Source organism: Chrysochloris asiatica, unplaced genomic scaffold (genome assembly GCF_000296735.1).
Source record: "Chrysochloris asiatica unplaced genomic scaffold, ChrAsi1.0 scaffold00042, whole genome shotgun sequence".
NCBI classification, from domain to species: Eukaryota; Metazoa; Chordata; class Mammalia; order Afrosoricida; family Chrysochloridae; genus Chrysochloris; species Chrysochloris asiatica.
Genome location: NW_006408560.1, coordinates 20,776,602 through 20,797,150, shown reverse-complemented (window position 1 = coordinate 20,797,150; position 20,549 = coordinate 20,776,602). Strand labels below are relative to the sequence as shown.

Here is a 20,549-nt window from a genome sequence, read left to right as displayed (position 1 = left end):
AACCACTGGTAGTTTTGAACTGCTGACCATGAGGTTAGCAGCCCAACTCATAACCAGAGCTCTTTTAACGGATTACATATTCTTTACATATTCCTTTGGTAAAAATATCCATTCAGGAACTTGCTTTTGCAACTTCTTCATGATAAATTTTGATAAAGAGATACTTAATTTTAATGTAGGATAATATATTAATCTCTTCCTTTACAGTTAGTACTAATTTTTGTCCTTTTTGAGAAATCTTTTTATATATTGGTTATATACCTGGAAAATCTTTTGAGATATGGTTGACTGGTCAAGTTTCACTTTTGACCATTTAATAAGAACAATTGTTATTTTCCCTACTCCAGTGCCACCTTCATCATAAATTAAGGTTCTATATACGTAGATTCATTTTGAGGTTCTCTATTCTAGACTCCTGGTGTGGCTCTCTAGGACAAGCACTGAACTGCTAACTATAAATTAGTGCTTCAAACACACCAGCCATTCCTTGGAAACCCCATATAGAGTTATTACCAGCTAGAACGACTTGACAGCACTCAAGAACAACAATGGTTCTGCTTAATTAATCTATATGTTTATATTTGTACCATTATCATAGTGGCTTGATTACAATTTTATTACAAACACTGTTAATTGATAAAGTGAATCTCCCCACCTATTTCAAGAGTTCTTGGCTATTCCTCATCCTTTGCATTTTCACACAAGGGAGTTTCCAAAAGTTCAGGGAAAAATGGAACTAAAAGATGATATTTTTTTGCCACAAACTTTTTGAAACCTCCTCATACATATTTTAGATTCAGTTTGTCAAGTTCTTCACAGAAAATCCTACTGGGATTTAAATGATGATATGTGATCTATAGATTAATATGAGTATAACATATATTTTTATGGTATCAAGTCCTTTCATTTAAAAAAAAAGTATGTCCCTTCCTATATTTCCATCTTATAACATTTTCTACAGTATTTATAGTTTTCTACATAAGAGGGTTTGTACATCTTTCATTATTTCTTTCATGATAGTTCATATTTTGAAACACTATTGTTAATTTTATCTTTTAAAAGCCTTTTAGTTTCTGTTTATTATCAATACATAGAAATACAATTAATTTTTATAGATTAGCCTTTTATTAGCAACATTGGTAATCTCATTTATAAATTCTAGTCATAGATTATTTGGGTTTTCTTCATACCCAGCTATATCATCTGATAAGAACTGCAGTTTCCTTTTCAGCCCATGTACTTTCTTTTCCTTTTCTCTTGTTCTGGTGTGGCACTATAGGATAAGCACTGAACTGCTAAAAATAAGGTTGGTAGTTCAAACCCACCAGTTGCTCCTCAGAAACCTTATATAATGTCACTGTGAGTCAGAACTGACTCTGATGGCACTTAACAACAACAATATTGTTTTGACCAGAATTGTCCCACACAATGAAAATGGCTATAGTAGTATCCTTGTACGGTTACAAACTCAAAAGGAAAGCTTTGAATATGATGTTTGATGCTGGCTGAAGGATTTTTGTAGCTGTCTATTTACCAGTTAAGAATATTCTCCACTATTCTAAATTTATTAAGACATTTTATCATATATTAATGTTTAATTCTTATCAACACACTTTCTGCATCTGTGATGATCTTATGATGTTCCTTCTCATTTATCTACTGCCATAGAGAACTCTGGTAGCGTAGTGGTTACAAATCGGGCTGCGAACCTTAAGGTCAGCGGTTCGAAACTACCAGCCACTCCGCGGGAGAAAGATGAGGCTTTCTACTCCCGTAAGGATTTACACCCTCGGAAACCCTGTACAGGGTCGCTATGGGTCGGAACCGACTCGACGGCACTTAACAACAACAACAACATAGAGAACTAAGGAGCCCTGGTGGATAAGTACTGGAATAACCACAAGGTTGGCAGTTCAAATCCACCAGCCACTCAATAGAGAAAGAGGCTTTCTGCTCCCATAAGGACTTATAGCCACAGAAGCCCTATACAGGGTTGCTATGGGTGAGAATTTATTTGACAGTACTGGGTTTTTTGGTTGGTTGGTTGGTTTTTTATAATGTAGGAAATTTAAGGAGACCTGGTGGTACAGTGGTTAAGTGCTTGGTTGCTAACTGAAAGGTCAGTGGTTTGAACTACCAGCTATCCCAGGGGAGAAAAATATCTGCTTCTCTAAAAATGTGCAGCCTTGGAAACACTATGGGGCAGTTCTATCCTGCCCTATAAGGTCATTATGAGTAGGAATAGACTTGAAAATAATGGATTTGGTTTCGGTTTTGAGTATAGTGAACTACATTTCCTTGTAAAGATTAAGCCAATTTGGTATTTGTGGCTGGCTTTTATTTACTGATATTTTCCTAGGATTTTTCTATTTATATGCAGTAAAATTGGCCTGTAATCTTTCTGTCTTGTAATACCCTTGTGAAGTTTTGATATCAAGATTATGCTGAGCTCACAAAACAAGTTGGATATTTCCCTTTTTATTTTTAAGTTCTCTGGAAGTCTTTGGTTAAACTGATGTTGTTTCTCCCCTTAAATATTAGGCAGAATTCACTGGTGAAGCTATCTGGATCTGGAGTTTCTTTGAAAGAGGGCTTTTTCCATTATGTATTTTAGCATATGATATATATGTAATTATATATTATTCCGTTTTCCTCTTTATTAAATTAGTAGATTTATTTTTTCTGTTCTTTTCAAAAAAACAAAACAAAAAAAAAAAAAACTGTTCTTTTAGTGGATGTCCTAGAAATTATAAAGTGCACCTTTGAAATCTCAAAGTCTTCTGGACAATACTAAAGTCCTGGTGTGGTACTATAGAATAAGTAATGGACTGCTAATCACAAGGTCAACAGTTCAAGCCTACCAGTTGCTACTTGGAAACCCTGTATAGGGTCACTATGAGTTGGAACCAGCTCTACGGCACTTAACAATAACAAGAATACTTTAATCCCACTTAATCTCTTGATCTGTACACCATCTTTGCCATTAGTCTGATTTCACATGCAGAATCTCAGACCCAATCCCAGATCATCTAGCATGGTGCTACTGATAGAACCTACCATTAAGAAGATCACAGGATAATCCATATAAACATTAAAGTGTGAGAAGCCTATATCCAAACACTCCTGGTTATGATGAGCTCACTGCTTCCAAAGAAATTCATCCCACATTTAAACATTGTTTACTATTAGAAATATCTTCATTACATTAAATAAAAAGATTTCCCTAAAATCCCAATCTTAGTTTAAACTTAAAGAACTCCCAGAACAAATTTCATTTCATTTCTACATTACAATCATCAAATCGATGAAGAGAAAGACCCTGTCCCACCTTGAGTCTTCTTTCCTCCAGTAAACTTTTCCAGTTCCTTAAACAAGATTCCAAGTTCTTTCTCTCCTAATAAAACACATGTGCTGTAGTTTCAGGTTTTGGTCTATATCCAGAGGAAGTGGAAAGAAGCATTATCATATATCAGTGTTCCTAAAGAGAGTTGAAATAATAACTCCCTGGCATAAGATATGTGATCTCCATTTTACAAGGCTGTGGTCTCAGTTTACCTCTACATTGACTTTATCCTGGTATTGTGGATTTGAATTCCTTCAAAATCACATCAACAAATATTAATTAATGTTTTTATGTGGGCAGTATTGTATTGTGGATAATGCATAGGCTATTTCTCAAAGATTTTGCAGTTTGTTTAGACAAACAACATGTAAATATATTGTTGCTGTTTAAGTGCCATTGAGTTGGTTCTGACTCATAATGACCCTGTATAGGGTTTCCAAGGAGCAGTTGATGGGTTTGGACTGCCAACCTTATGGTTAGCAGTCCAATGCTTTTCTTATAGTGCCACACCAGGACTCCCATAAATACATTAGCGTGTTTTAAATTGCTGTTGTTGTTGCTGTTAAGTGCCTTCAAGTCTGTTCTGACTCATAGTGACCCTGCTTAGGATTTCTAAGGAGCAAATGGTGGGTTTGAACTCCCAACCTTGTGGTTCCCAGTCCAGTGCTTATCCTACAGTGCCACACTGGGAATCCATAATTAAGTGCCATAATGTGTAAATTAAACTTCAAATACCCAAAGATAGGTCATTCTAATTTGGAGTAAACAAAGAATAATAAAATAATATGATGGAATCAATAACTAGCATCTATAAAGTCAATTTTGACTTAGGACAACCCTATGTGTTTGAGAGTAGAATGGCCACTACAGGATTTTCATTGCTGCCACCTTTTAGAAGTAGATCACTAGGCCTTTCTTGTTAAGTACCTCTTAGTGAATTCCAGCCAACTTTTTTGTTAGTAGTCAAGTGTTTAATTATTTACACCACCCAGAAACTCCTGTATGATGGGATAGAATATGCAATTTAAGTTAGAAACCTTGGTGGGCTCTTGGTTTTGATACTTCTTGCAAGTCCACATGAAGATGATTCTTAACTTTTTTGAGCTGTATCTTCCTCATCTGTAAAATGTAAGTAGCATAGTATTTAACATATAGAATGGTTATGTTGTTGTTTTTGTTACGTGCCATCAAGTCGATTCTGACTCAGCAACCCTGTATAGGGTTTCCAAGGAATGGGTGGTGAACTTGAACTGCCAACCTTGAAGTTCAAACCAACCTTGCAGTCCAGTGTATTAACCCATAGTGCCACACCAGGACTCCAGAACTATTATGAGAGAAATACAAAACAATGTGTGAAAAACTTAATAAATATTAACACAGATATATGTGTTACTGTTCAGTTCAATATTTGGGAAGGAGAGAGAAGTAACAATGTTAGAGTGAGGACTAGCAGGAACAGCAGGGATATCAGGAACTCTGCACATAACTGGTGACAAGGTGAGAAAGACTAAGTACCATTAAGATTCCATCTTCATAAGCTGCCCTAATCAGAGTCCTGGTGTGGCGCTATGGGTTAATGCACCAGACTGCAAAGCTGTTTGAACTATAAGGTTGGTGGTTCAAGCTCACTAGTTGCTCCTTGGAAACCCTATGCAGGGTCGCTATGAGTTGGAACCGACTCGATGACACTTAACAACAACAATCAGAGCTACACCAATTTAATTTACTAAGAGGAAAGCTTAAAAACAGCTGGGATGCACAAACAATGAAGGAGGTTGACTTGGAAGGTTGTAGGCTCCCAGATATCACTAGGGCAGTCCAAGAAAATAATGGAAAATTCTAGGGATGTTGGGAGAGAATTTGTATCTGGGAAGGAGGTTGGATGAAATGACTTGAAGATCCTAACTCAAAGCTCCTTGAATCTGAGCTTCTTGGGGGAGTTGGATGGGAAATAGCTCTCTGCTCAGCTATATTCTTCCCTCTCTGCTTCTTTTGTAGCCTATCCAGAAGAAGCCTGATGCCCCACCAGCTCAGGACCCTTGCACCACCATTTATGTTGCTGCCACAGAACCTGTCCCAGAGCCTGTCCAGGTGAGGAATCTTTCCTATAGATAAGGAATGAGCAGTGGAGGGAAAGGAAGGAAATTTGTAGAGCGGAACTACAATAAACTGAGATGTCTCAGTGTGGGGTGGTAAGCCTCAACTAGCAGACAACAAGGTGTATTTGTGACCTTGTTAGCAGAGCTTCCCGGCAGACATACTCAAAGAGGTTAGGATTCATTCCCTTCTCAATAGTGTTTCTGAGTTATCCAAGGACCACATATGAATCAGCTGGTATATTTGTTTAAAATAAAGATTTCTGGAACCTCCCACTGAGGGTTCTGTCAAATCAGAATGTCTGCTTAGACACATGTCAGAGGGAACGCCTGACAATCTACTTCCAAAATCCTAGGGAGCGTTTCTATCCTACATACTCTTGGGGTCACCAAAGTCATAAGCAACATTTTTTGTTGTTGTTGTTTAGGAATAGTATCCAGGAACATGCTCATTAAAAACAAATTTAAAAAAAGCAAATTTAAAAAAAACAAAACATAAAACAGAACAGGAGATGCTTATACACATGTAAATTTGAGAATCACAACATAAAACATGAGTTCAGTAGTTCTCAACTCCTTACATAGCAGTATCATTAGGGAAGCTTTGTGAAAATGCTCAGGCCAAGGCCCCATCCAGTTCTATTTAAACAGAATACTTTGTTCAAACCCATCAGTCACTCTGTAGAAGAAACATGAGGCTTTCTACTCCTGTGGAGATTTATAGCCTTGGAAACCCGATAGAAGGTCATTATGATTTGGAAGTGACTCAACAGCACCTAACAATAACTTCACTTTGTTGTGGAGTTCTATGTGGGTCTTAAGCCTAGAAGAGAATATGACATGCAACCCAGAAGGAGACTCATCTATTCGAGGTCATAGCAAGATCAGCATGTACTAATTTTAGTTCTTACAGGGATCTTTCTCTTTTACTAAAAAGACAGAAATAAATCCTGGTTAAAATCCCAGCTCCTGGTTTTTGACACTGCTTGTAATGTACACATTAGGATTTTTTTTAATTTTAAATACAGTTGGGCTCTATTAAATAAAGTGCTCTAGGAAACAATATAGAATTAAAATACCTACCATCTAGTCCTCTTCTTCAAAGCTCCTACCATACACAGAATCCAGATATGCTTGTGCATGCCCTGTCTTCATCTTGGGTCAATTCTCAGTCCATTGTCATATTCAAGGGAGGGTTAAACATAAATCTAGCTTCAAAAGCTTTTTAAAAAAGTCATATATTCACTGAAGTTTATGTGTAGAAAGAGAATTGTCTGTTATATTTCACATTTTATAGCAAAACCTCCTAAATTCTCTCATTCCTATTTCTTTATTTATCTCCTCTTCCTCTACTAGGTCTTTTTTCACCTCCTCTCCTAAACCAATTCTTCCTTTTCCCTTCAGGTCTGACTACTCAACCCAGTTACTGTCAAGTCACCTCCAATTCGTAGTGACCCTATATGTGTCAGTGTAGAATTGTGCTCCACGGGTTTTTTGTTTTGTTTTGTTTTGTTTTAATGTTTTATTGTGAAGTATGTGATAGTTTACACGGGAGAACATTAGCTTTACATTCATCCTATCGTATATCGTTTCATTGCCATGGTTACAATCCCCTCCATGCATCATCAACCAACCAAAGGGTATCCCCTGCAAGCCAACCCTCCCCCCTGCAACCACTCTCACCCACCCACCCCCACCCACCCCCGGTTGTCAGCACACAGCCCCTCTCCCTATCTGGGTCTAAAGTCCCCAGCTGCCCCATTTCTCCACGTCATCCTCTCTGCCTCCATCTCTGGCATCACTGCTTCTCTGGGTAAGGTCCCCCTCTCTGCTCTTTTCCCTTGATGGTCCCAGGGACCTCCACTCCTAGACTGAAAAGTTAATCACTCCCCTCCTTGCTATAAAATGTCTACATTTACATTTCCAACCCTTACAAGCAGTCCTGATAACAATTATTCACTATTGTATCACAAGAGACCTATATGCATTTCCTTTCATCAGCCCTGCCTAGACAGATTGGATACTACTCAGTGGAGATTCTACCTTCCTCCACGCCTTCTGGATCTAGGCTCCCTCTTGGAAGCTTGGAAGCCAGTCACTTCTTGCCTTTGTAGCCCCCCAACTTTGGGTAGCCATTGTCCAAGTTGCTCATCCCTGTCTACTCTGTGTATGAAGGGGTGGGAATGATCCTTGTTGGAAAGATTTGTTCCCTCTTTTGAGCTACCACATCCATAGGTGTAGGTCAAGTTCATCAAATTGTATTAGATTACTCTTTTTTTTTCCTCTTCTTTCTTCTTCTAGTTGAGCTCTGATCATCCAGCCATTGAAGCCAGGTCAAGTGGGTATTATTTGCAAGTGTGGGTGTTCTTGTGCATATGCCCTCTCTTCTTACCAGCTGGACTCTTCACTCTCCACTCTAGTCCTCTGTGGCTATGTCACTGACTCCATGAGGTTTTCAATAGTTAATTTTTCAGAGGTAGATCTCCAGACCTTTCTACCAGGGTTTCTTTGGGTGAATTCAAACTGCCAACCTTTTGGTTAGCAGTTAAACACATTAACCTTTTGAATCACCAAGGGACTCTTCAGATTTCACTAGTCCTTTCTAAAGTTTGGCAATTTAAAGCTCTCTTGGCTTCTCCAAATTGGACCCTGTGCCTACCCGCAAAACAAATAGTTTTCCTTATAAGGGAAGAAAAGAGGACAAAAAGGGAGGTGGCTTTGAGCAACAGTTCTCTGATCACTCTGAGCAGGTACTGCCATCTGCCAGGTGGCTTGTGGATGCTTAGAAGGCAGCTGTAATTCTTCTTGTGAGTAGAACAGGAAGTCTGGGGTTCTGCCTCTAACAATGCCCCAACCATGACAGTCTCTGAGTAAGTCCCTATGCTATAGAATCTCTAATACTTTTTTTTCTTATCCTAAGGATCTTGTTTCCATTTGTAGCCTATAAACCCAGTCTCTTCTGTTTTGCCACCAGGAGCCTAACTCCATCACAGTCTATGCCAGTATGACCCTTCCAGAGAGCTGACACCTAACACCCAAGGAAAGGACTTTCTGAAGGAGTACAGAAGAACCAAAATAAACACAGAACAACCACAGGCCTCAAGTTCCCCATGGCACTCTACATCTGTACCTTTCTCGGATTAACTTCCTGGCAATATTGCTTCTATCTGTGAAATGGACACAAAAGTGAGTCTTCTCAAGTATGTAGCCTGCCCTGAATAGGCACAGGCATGGATGAGAGCAACTTGCCATAGTTTTTCCATCTCTGTGGTGTAATAGATGAAATGGTCAACATGAGCCCAGACTTTCGGATATATGCTTTTTGCTGGGATTGGAGAATGAAGGCCAAAAACACAAAGCCAGGACATATATGACCTATCCCAGTCACCAGTCACCAAATGTGAACACCAGTCACGAAATGTGAAAAAGTTTGCATTTACTGTCTGTAGTTTATTCTGGAAGCTGATCCTGATCACCATGAAGACTTGATTGTGGTTCTGCATCTATTTCTTTCTCTAGAAGGGAAACAAAGGGTGAATTCCTTATTATGAGTAAAACACTCTGAAATTACTATATTAAAGAAGCTAGAAGGGTCAGTATTTTATTTGAAAAACTCAAAAAGTTAGAGTTAATAAACATAGAGAATGACTTTGAGGTCTCTGAATATGGAATAGTACTCATCTGAGATTCTTAAAAGTATGATTCTGAGTAAATGACATTCAGTCTTAAAGACAAATGGTAAGTGTTTAGGGATGCGTGTTAGTTACACTGGAACTTGGGATTCTCAGACGAACTTATCTCATGGCAATTTTTCATTTTTGGAAAATGATTTTTAAGTCCTAGTTTTCTGTTTATTCCCCTGAACAACAACATAGAGCCTTAGCTAAAATTCTGTCCAACGTGATTCTGAACCCATTTTCAGATCCAAAGTTTCAGTGATATTGAAGTCCAGGATCTGTGCCAGGTTATCACTCCTCACACTAAATGTACAATGAAATAGAAAAATTAAAACATTTTAGTTTCAAATGATTGACCTCTCAATAACTTAGCTTGCAGGTTGTAGGCAGAAAGAGCCTCTTTTGATGAAGTCCTGTTTTCTTCCTACTCTCTGCTCAAACCAAATAAAACCCATTGCCATGGAGTTAATTCCAACTCTCCTTAATATAATCTTCTCTTTTACTTGTAGGTTCTTGTATAAAACTATGAAACACTTTAAGAAACAACCAATTATTTTACAGTTGCAAAACAAACTTCACCAATTTCCAGCTTGAAATACTGAAGTCATAACTGCTTTTTGCCTAAAATTCAGTCAATTCCCATTTAGATGTTATTGCTTAGTGCATCCCATTTCCTGGTACCAACTTCTGGCATAAGGTGCTTAGTTTCAAGCAACAGAAACTGATTCTGGATTTTTTTTTACAAGAATCTATTGAAAAGCTATTGGTTGATTGACTCAATTATTTGCTAGGAAATTCTGAAAATTATGTTTTAAAATTGGGCAAGGCAAGGGACACTAGGATATAGCTAGGATCACAGCCAAAAAATCACAAAGCCACTCTGTAATGCTGCTGCTGGACATTACAGTTTCATTGTCACTACCCCCACCCTCAACACTAGCCACTGGACAGCACTGCCTCACTGTGTCTACTGACTTGGAGACTCAATATTACTGTTGTTGCACTGCCTGAAACCAAAATGAATTCTCCAGAATCCCTCCTTCATCTTGTCATCTCTAGCTTCTAATTAAAAATCTGGGAGCACTTGGCCAATGTTAAGTCACATGATCATGCTTACCTCCAAGAGAGGTTAAGAATTGGAAATTTGACATTTTGCACTTTCACAGTGGTTGGTAAATTTTGCTTTTTATGAGTTAGGGAGTTCCCCAAACACAGAATGGGGGGGGTGGCGCATTTCAGATTTCGGCAACCAAAAATAAAATAAAATAAATGATGAATGTCCACTGTACCCTCCTTTTACAGCACTAGGCTCATTAACTATCTATTCTCAAAAAATTTGGAACTAATACCAGGCATTTGTTAACACTGGATTACGAACACTCACTCCTTTATTTCAGTTCTGGTTACTGAATTCGACCTGATGGGAGGACAAAAACAAAGGGAGAAGAAAAGAGGTTTTCTCCTAAAAAATGTCTTGAATCCCTGGGCTCAAGACCTCTCCAGAGATAGAGGCTGTGTCTCAGCAGAAGTCTTTTAGCCTATTCACACTCCTTTGAATGGATTGATATTGTGTCCCCAAAGCCCCAGATTACAAGTGGGAAAGCAGAAAAGCTCTTCAGATTATGCTCTCCCCACCCTCTAGTCTTCTCCAATGGTACCATGAGAGAGTTGGAGCAGTCCTTTTCCTCAATTTGAAAATAGAACTGATATTGTATTGTTGTTGTTGTTGTTAAATGCTGTCAAGTCAGTTCTGACTCATAGAAACCCTGTGTAGGGTTTCCAAGGAATGATTGGTAAGTTTGACTCACTGACCTTGTGTTTCAAATGGACTTTGCAGCCAAAGGCATTAACCCACAGTGCCACACCAGGGCTATAAAAAATAGAACTGATACTGTTGAGTCCAGTTTCCCTGTATTTCTTCTCTACTGTTGTTTTCTTTTGACCAAACAGGTCTGAATTCTAGAGAATTCATAAGGAACTAACAGCCTTTCTTGGTTTTGGTTTTAAGGGATTAGTGTTCTAAAGTATAGCTATATGTAGTTCCAAGTCTCCTTAGGACACTTACTTCAGTCACATCCTGTGGCGTGATTGTTAAGGGTGCATTCACTGGTAAAGAAACTACTGATTATAATAAATTAATTATCCTAATGAAGTTTGTGTTTCTACTTCCTGGAAATGAATAAAATTCTGGAAATTCACCAAAGAAATTACACTTTTGTGTTTCCTAGAAGATTCATAACATAGAAACATAGAAGTATGGGAAAAACATTGACTAGTTTCCTAGGCTTGTGTCTCAACAGCTATAGTGAAACACTGAAGTTAGGTTGACTTGATTTGATGAGTGAACGGTGAGATTTTAACTTTTCGAAGGTAATAGTCAAGGGGTGACTTGGATCCCCTTCACCAAAGGTCAGGAGCTAGTCTCAATATGAAGAGAACTGTTTTTAAAATATAGTTTAACTTTTGTCATCTCTGGAATAGTGCCCTTTATTGAATCTCCCCAAGTTCCCCTTAGGAAGAATAACTAGAGCAGGGTTTCTCAGTAGCAGCACTATTGACATTTTGAGCTGGATAGGTCTTTGTTGTAGTGACCTGTTCTGTATAATATTTGATAGCATCCCAGGACTTTACTAACTAGATGCCAGTAACAATCCCTTACTCCCAATCCGAATGATCAAAAATGCCTCCAGACATTGTTAAAGACCTGCAAAGTCATAACTGGTTGAGAATTACTGGTCCAGACAAAAGTCTGCCTCTTGGTCAGCTTTTATTAGATTAATTACACTTTTAACTCCATGGAGCAGTTGTACTCTATAACACACAGGATTGCTGTGAGTCAAAGATGATTCAAAGGCAATGAATTTAACTTTGGTATATTCCAAGAAGTAAGTCTATCAAAAATCATGTTTTAAAAGTGACCACTTACTTGGTCACTTAAGCATGGCCAAACTTCTGTCAAAATGACCAAGGTTAGCTCCAGATGAGAATTACTTAAGTAGCTCTTTAAAAATACTGATGTCCATTCTAGTGAAAGATAATGAGCTAGGTAGAAAGACTGTGCAGGCTTTCTGCATCAAGGATACAGAAAACCAGATGAGACAGATACAGAGGTTGGTCCTGGCACTCTGTGCTCTAGGGGAAGGGATAGAAACATAGATGAATATTTGCTGGGAAACAGAGTTGAATAGTTGTGGCAAGAGACAAGGTGACTGGTGAGCAGCAGCAGTTGACAAAAACCGCCTCAGCCATCTTGAAAATTCATGAAGAGCATTAAAGATAAGAAAACATTTCACGTTACAAAAATATGCTGGTGAACTGAATAGACAAGAGTGTGATTTTCACCCCCTTTTTTCTGACCAACATATAACCATAAGGAATCTCCCACTTTCCAGGGCTTGGGAGGAGCAACATAAAATAACCCCACTAGGGTAAGATCTGATTCAAATCTGCAAAATCAAGCCTGGACTGGTTCTCATTAGGTGAGGGGGTTGAATGGATATCAGGGATAGAGAAAGAAAGGGTGGAAAGAAGAAAAAGAAGCAGGTTATTTGTGTGGGTCCTGCGGACCAGGCTAATAGGTGGTGAAGCACATTATTTATTGGCAGAAAGAAAGCCACTGGCTTTCATTTTTGCTATGTGGTTTGTTTTGTTTGTTTTCCTTCTTATTGCACCACAAAATAGGAGATAGTAACTGTGCCCATGCAACTAAGCCACAGCCATATCCTTTACAACCCCACCAATTAGACAAAGGCCAATACCAGCTGCTATACAACAGAGCAGTGACTGTAACCAACTTCTGCTAAATCTACTCTGAATTGAACTGAACAGTAAACAAAAATTCATCTCCTGATAACACCCACCATGAGGCAATTGGTGAGTGCATAAGAATACACCAATATACATTCATTAACTTAATACAAATACAATACCACCACAATGCCTAGAAAACAGAATAACATTTCTGTTTACATGAAGAAACAAGACAGAGCAACTCAAACAAACGACTAAGAGGAAGAGCTAGAAAATGCTTTTGAGGAAGAAGAGACACTGGAACTACCTGTAAAAGAATTCAGAAGAATGATATTGAAGTACATCCAAACATTTTGCAGAAAGGTCAAGGAAAACAAGGAAGAATTCAAAAAGTACTACAGGAACAATAAAGCAAAATAGATACAACCTATAGCATGGAGGCAATACAAAACCCACAAACAGAAATCCAGAAGATCAGAAGTAGGATATCAGAAATGGACAATACACTAAAAGAGCAAAGGAGTAAAACTGAATCAATGGAAGACCGAATTATCTAGTTTGAAGATAAACCTTTCAATACTAGTAAGACAGAAAAACAATCAGTAAAAAAGAATGAAAAATATGAAGAAAGCCTAAGAGTCATGTGGGACAACATGAATAGGTATAACCTATGGGTGATCAGAATTCCAGAACAGGAAGAGACCAAAAAAACACAGCAAAGATAGTCAAAGAGTTGCTGCAATAAACTTTCACTAACATCATGAAAGATGAGATGATAAGTATTAAAGGTGATGAACAAATCATAAACAGGATAGACCCCAAACAAAATCACCAGCACTTATCATAATCAACATCAAAGACTAGGAGAGAATCCTGAAAGCAGCTCAGGAAAAAACAAAGTATTACCTACAAAGGAAAACCAATCAGATTAAGTTCTGACTTCTCAGTAGAAACCATGCAGGTGAGAAGGCAATGGGGAGACATATACAAAATACTGAAAGAAAACAACTGCAACAAGAATCATAAAACCCAGCAAAACTGTCCCTCAAATACAACAGCAAAATCAGAACATTTCTAGATAAACAGAAATTAAAGGAATTTGTAAAAATGAAGCAAACTTTATAAAAAATACTGAAAGGAGTCCTTTGGACTGAGAACCAACAACAGCAGACAACAAACGTAGATTGACGTACATGGCAGCACTACCCAGAATTCAATCCAGACACGGAAGTATCCAGAGGAAAACAAAGCTATAAGACTGAAGATAGGAAATCAGAGCGAAAAGTGGGGAAAGTATAGTTACAGAATACCTGGTGGTGAAGAAGTCAAGTAGATTTCAAATAAAACAGACTGTTTTAATTTGTGGAAGAAATTAATAAATTGCAAGTATAAAGAAACATAATACATCTTCACACACAATCAAGAAGAGGAAAATCTATCAAGATTTTGTAAACATTAGCTCAATGAGGAAATTAACAAGAAAAACATCCAAAAAAATGAGCACAGCACAGTTAAAATGTATAATACTGAACAATTGCTGTTGTTGTTAAGTGCCATCGAGTTGGTTCCAACCCATAGTGACCCTGTATAGAGTTTCCAAGGAGTGGCTGGTGAGCTTGAACCACCAGCCTTGCAGTTCAAACATCTTTGCAGTCTGGCACATTAACCCACAGTGCCACACCAAGACTCAGTACCACACACACACACACACACAAATACCACACAGCAAAATGATGGCATTCAATTCAGATTTATCAATAATTACACTGAACTTCACTGGATCAAACTCACCAGTCAAGAGACAGAGATTAGCAAAATGGAAAACACACACACACACACACACACACACAAGATCCATCAATATGCCATCTACAAGAGACACACCTTACACTCAAAGACAAACATACATTAAAAACTAAAGAATGGGAAAAAGTTATCAAACTAATGACAATAAAAAATGAACAAGAGTGACAATATTAATCTCTGATAAAATAGACTTTAAGGCCAAATCAGCATAAAAGAAAAGGAAGGACATGATTAATGGGTCATTTGCACAAGAGAATATAAACATAATAAATATCTATGCTCCCAGTGAAAGACCTTCAAAATACATAAATCAAACTCAATAGAATTGAAAAAGAAAATAGATAACTGAGCAACACAATCAATCAACTTGACCTAAAGGATTTATACAGGCATTCAACCCAACAACAGTGCAATATACATTCTTTTCCAATGCATTTGGAACATCCTCCAGAATAGATCATATGTTAGGTCACAAAATAAGTCTCAATAAATTTTTAAAACATCAAAATACTACAAACTGTTTTATTAGTTCATAATGCCATAAAATTAGAAATCAACAATAGGAAGAACAAGGAAACAAAATCCAACACATGAAAACTGAATAACATCCTGCTCAAAAGCCATTGGGTAATAGAACAAATAAAAAAGATTCCTTGAAGCAAATGAGAATGAAAACACAACATACCAAAGCCTTTGGGGCAGAGCAAAAGCAGTGCTTAGAGAACAATTTAGCAACAAACGCACACATCCAAAAAGCAGAAAGAACCCAAATCAACACATTAACACATTACCTCCAAAAATTAGAAAAAGAGCATCAAAGTAAGCCTACAGTGATCACAAGAAAAGAATTAATAAAGTTTAGAGAAGAAATAAATTCATTAGAAAACAGAAAAACAGCAGAAACAATCAATAATACAAAAAGTTGGCTCTTTGAAAGGATTAATAAAATTGATGAACTATTGGTAAATCTAACCAAAAAAAGAGAAGAAGATACCAATAACGTGCATAAGAAATGATATGGGTTACATCACAAGAGAACCAACAGAAATTAAACGAATAATAAGAGAATATTATAAAGACTTGTTTCTTTGCTATTCATAAGGTTTTCCTTGACTAAATATTCAGAAGTAGTTCGTCTCTCCTTCTCCTAGTCTGTCTTCATTTGGAAGCTCATCTGAAACCTGTCCACCTTGGGTGACCCTACTGGTATTTGAAATACCCATGGCATGGCTTCCAGAATCACAGCAATTTGAGTTATGATGTTGGAGGAGAATATTGAAAGTACCATGGACTGCCAAAAGAACAAACAGATGTGTTGGAAGAAGTTCAGCCAGAGTGCTCTTTGGAGGCCAGGATGGCCAAAGTTCTCTCATACTTTGAACATATTGTCAGGAGGGACCAGTTTCTAGAGAAGGATATCATGTTTGGTAAGATGGAGGGTAAGAGAAAAAAAGGAAGCCCCCCCAGTGAGATGGATTGGCAAAGTGGCAGCATCAATGGGCTCAAGCGTGGCAACAATTGTGAGGTTGGCTCAGGACTGGGCAACATTTCGTTCTGTTGTGCATAGGGTTGCTATGAGTTAGTATCGACTCGATGGCACCTAACAACAACATGAAAGCCTGTATTCCAATAAATTTGAAAATATGGAAAAAATGGATGGATTTTTTTAAAAAGCACAACCTACATAAACCAACACAGAGTGAAGTAGAAAACTTGAACAAATAGTCTCTTTAACAAATGGCACTGACAAAACCTGAATTCAATTTTCAGAATGAAATAAGATCCATACTTCACACCATATACAAAAGCAAACTCATGGATTAAAGACCTACATGTAAAATCTAGACTTATTAAAGATCTTTTGTGAAAAAATAGGGACAAACTTAGGGGTTCCAATATGTGGTAGACATACACTACCAAACATTGTAAAGAACACATAAACAATAGAAGACTGGGGCTTCCTAAAATTAGAAACCTATGTGCATCAAAAGATTTCATCAAAAGAGTAAAAAGGGAGCCCACAGACAGGGAAAAAATTTTTACAATAACATAGAGAAGGGAGTAATCCCTAAAATTTATAGAAAACTACAACATCTCTACAAGAAAAAGACAAACAACCCAATTAATAAATGGGCACAGAACATGAGCAGACACTTCACCAAGGAAGACAAAAAGACTTTCAACAAACATATGAAGAAATGTTCATGATCATTAGCCATTGTTGTTGTTATTAAGTACCGTTGAGTCGACTCTGACCCATAGCAACCCTTTATAGGGTTTCCAAGGAGCAGTTGGTAAGCTTGAACTACTGACCTTGCAGTTCAAATGACTTTGCAGTCTGACGCATTAGCCCACAGTGCCACACCAGGACTCCCATTAGCCATTTGAGAAATCAAAATAACAATGAGATATCATCTCACACTAGCATTCACAGTGAAGTTCAAAAAGATAAAACAATAAATGCTGGCTAGGGTGTGTAGGGACTGGGACCCTCCTACATTGATGATTGGACTGTAAAATGATTCATCTACTCTGGAAAATGGAATGGCACTTCCTCAGAAAGTTAAAAATAAAAATACCTTATGTCCCAGCAATTGCTCTACTTGATATACATCCACAAGAAATACGAGCCAGGACACAATTAGATATATGCACTCCAATGTTCACCACAGCACTATTCACAATAGCAAAAGTTGGAGACAGCCTAAGTGACCATCAATGGAAGAATGGATAAAGAAGCTTTGGTATATACACACAGTGGAATATGATGCAGCCTCGAAGACTAGCAATGAATCTGAAAAATGCCTCATAACATGGATAAACCTGGGGGGACAGTATGCTGAGTGAAATTAGCCAATCACAAAAGGACAAATATTGTATTATTTTTAAAGATTTAATAAAAATGTTTCCTTACTAAAAGAAACATTCTTTGATGGTTACAAGGTATGGAAGGGGAGAGTAATTCCTTAGCTAGAGTAGACACATGTTAGCTCAGATGACAGGAAGGGCATTATACAAGGAGAGGGAGGGTGGTATGCAAGAAGAGGAGGGTAGCAGATGAACAATGAAGATAGGAGAAGATTTAGGGTGGTATGCATGGGCTAAATGGGATAGAGGTAAATAGTGATTTATATAAAACCTTGGAACAACAGATTTCTATGAGTAGATACATGAATGGAGACATAAGCTGAATGGGCAAAGGAGGGGGAATATGTTTATGTGTTTGTCTTATGAATTTTGGTTTCCCCTGCCTACTGTTTTAAAATAGACATTTATGTGTGATAAATGTTGGAAATTACAATTACAGAAAACTTGCAAGTCTATTTTCAGCCTATAACTGATTGGATTTGCTAAAAGGGGAATCAGAATTTTCCCAGGGCAATAATCTTCTTTTTAAGCCTTTGTAGAGTGTAGTGCCTTAGTTGGAATCCTAACCCCCAACCCAGAACCTTCTGAGTTGGAACACTCCACTTGAAAAGACATGCAGACCAACCCAAAATTGCTGGGGGAACAGACCTTCTTAGTGCAAGAAAGACCTGCAGAAAAATAGTGGCCTGGTTGACTGTTTGAATATCAAGCAAGCTGTTTTCTTTGCAGACTTCAAGTCAAGAAAAGTCATCCATCATGGAAAATCCCCTCCTAGGACTAAAAATCAAAGGGAGCTCAAGAGCAGTCTAGTATGCTTACTGGAGACCACCTGGGTCTACTTGTGAGTAGAAGTGGGGGGAATGCAGTAATGAAGACACGGGCTGAGTTTGGCAATGTTCCATTGACACCTGTTAACCTTGAGATGAGAGCGAGAAGAGAAAGGGCTTCCTGGAATGAAGTTTAGGGAGATGTGTGAACTCTCAAACCCATAGACACTGACCTAGCCACTGGGGGCTAGTGCTGAGAGTGAAGCAATCAGTTGATCTCAAGTTCAGGGAGGTGTGTGTGAACTCCCAAACTTGCAGCTAGTACCCATTTGACCTAGCTTGAATGGCTTGCTGGTCAGAACTCAATAAAATGAAGATACAGATGCTTGACACTGTGAGCAAGTGTAAATTGCTACCATTTGATGAACTAGACTTTTGCTTATGGATGCAATTGGAATAGAAGGATTCTTATATCAAGGATCAAGTTTATTTCCACAGTGTACTGTGGTGATAGGGACACTGGATATCAAAAGAGGGGAGCAGCTATACAGGCATGAAGTGGCTGGTTTACAAGCTTTCATGAGTGTGCTTAGTTTCAGAATCAGAAGAGTAAGGTAGAATTCCCACTGAATACTTTTCCTCTTCTGGGTAGATCTGGTGAAAGGGGATAAGGGATGATGGTGATAAGATTTTGAGGAATCAATTGTGAGTAATTGTGATTGTCATAACTGTAATTGTAGATGTGTAACTAAAATGGGGAGTAGTTAATCTTTCATTACAGAGACAGATGATCCCAGGACCAACAAGAAGGAAGAGCATGAGTAGAGCATGAGAGCCTACCTAGAAATGTGGCAACAGCAGAAACAGTGGCGGAGGTGGTGGCATGGAGAGACAGAGCAGCTGTGGGCTCTAGGTCCATGGACTGAGTAAGGCTGTGTACCTGTGGACAGGAGGCTAACTTGCAGAATATGCCTTTTGGATATTAAAATGAATATATATATTTTGTTTTGTATGCGTACATTAAATATTTTTGCTCTGTTCATGTGTGAAATGTAAGATGTAAAAGGGAAGCCACGGAAAGGAAGTAGGATAACTGCTGTTGCAAGGAGAGAACTGTAGTCATTGAGATGAAACAAAGCATATAATTTGCTGGGGAAAAAAAATGAGGAAGTCAGGCACCCTTGGGGGGAAAAAAGATTAAACAAATGGCGAATATGAGATTGCAAAAGGAAAAAGAAAAAAATTGTGAAGGGAGGCAAAAATAAATAATTAAATAATACTGATGTCCAATAATAATGCCTGAAGCCCAAATGAAATATGAGTTGAGATCTATAAAACCACCAACCTAGAGGTCTATACCAGAGATGAATGAGTGAACAGTTCCACTCAACAGCCACCAGAGGGTAATGTAGTTGTACAGTACATCCCACTCCAACATCCCTACCACATCTTTTGCATCTAGAGAATGTGGACTTAGTCATGACTTCTAATCTACTCACCACACCTACAGGCTGGAAGGAGAATGTCCCTCTCTCCTTAGAATCCTTGGGCCCCTTGTGAAGTGGTGATAGACTCTAATTAAAGTTACAGCATCACATTTATTTCATAGAAGACTCCTAGTTTCTACTCAACAAATAGTTATTATGTTCTTACTGTGTGATATATGTCTGTTGGATACATAAAGAACACAACTAAAATATTGTGATAGAAAGGTGAGTACATGGTGTACTAGGACCCATTTGAAACCTGAAAGGGGTGCAACTATACAAGATCAATAGGTGGGCAAACCAGAGTGTATAGTCACCCTAGTACCCTAATTACAGAAGAAGTAAGAGGTATTAAGCAAACATGTAGAAAGAGAAACCTTGTTGTGAGTAAAATAAAGTTTACAATAACAGTGGAAATCAAACAGAAAATTTCCAGGAGGTAACCGAAGATAGACATTGCAACTCAGATACAAAAATAAAGCAAAGTATAAGAATTGCCTTCATTAAAGTCACACATTGAAGCTGAGATAGTTGTTGTTGTGCCGTCGAAGCAGTTCCAACCCATAGAGACCCTGTATAGAGTTTCCAAAGAACAGCTGGTGAGCTTGAACCACCAACCTTGCGGATCAAATGACTTTGCAGTCCAGCACATTAGCCCACAGCATTACACCATTGTTGCTGTTGTTAGGTGTCATCGAGTTGGCACTGACTCATAGTGACCTTATGTACAGCAGAATGAAACACTGCCTAATCCT

The 20,549-nt window shown here is 38.1% G+C and overlaps 1 protein-coding gene and 1 pseudogene across 1 annotated transcript in view; both read left to right on the top strand.

Moving 5' to 3' along the window:
• SLAMF1 (signaling lymphocytic activation molecule family member 1) overlaps positions 1 to 8,464 on the top strand; it is a 47,778-nt gene extending 39,314 nt beyond the window's left edge. The window contains exons 6-7 of the mRNA XM_006861758.1: positions 5,342 to 5,434; positions 8,414 to 8,464. Of these exons, the coding sequence (XP_006861820.1) occupies positions 5,342 to 5,434; positions 8,414 to 8,464 (144 nt within the window). The remainder of the gene's footprint in view (positions 1 to 5,341; positions 5,435 to 8,413) is intronic.
• Positions 8,465 to 8,613: 149 nt separating this feature from the next.
• The window catches only part of LOC102835792, a 37,198-nt pseudogene continuing 25,262 nt past the window's right edge, over positions 8,614 to 20,549 (top strand).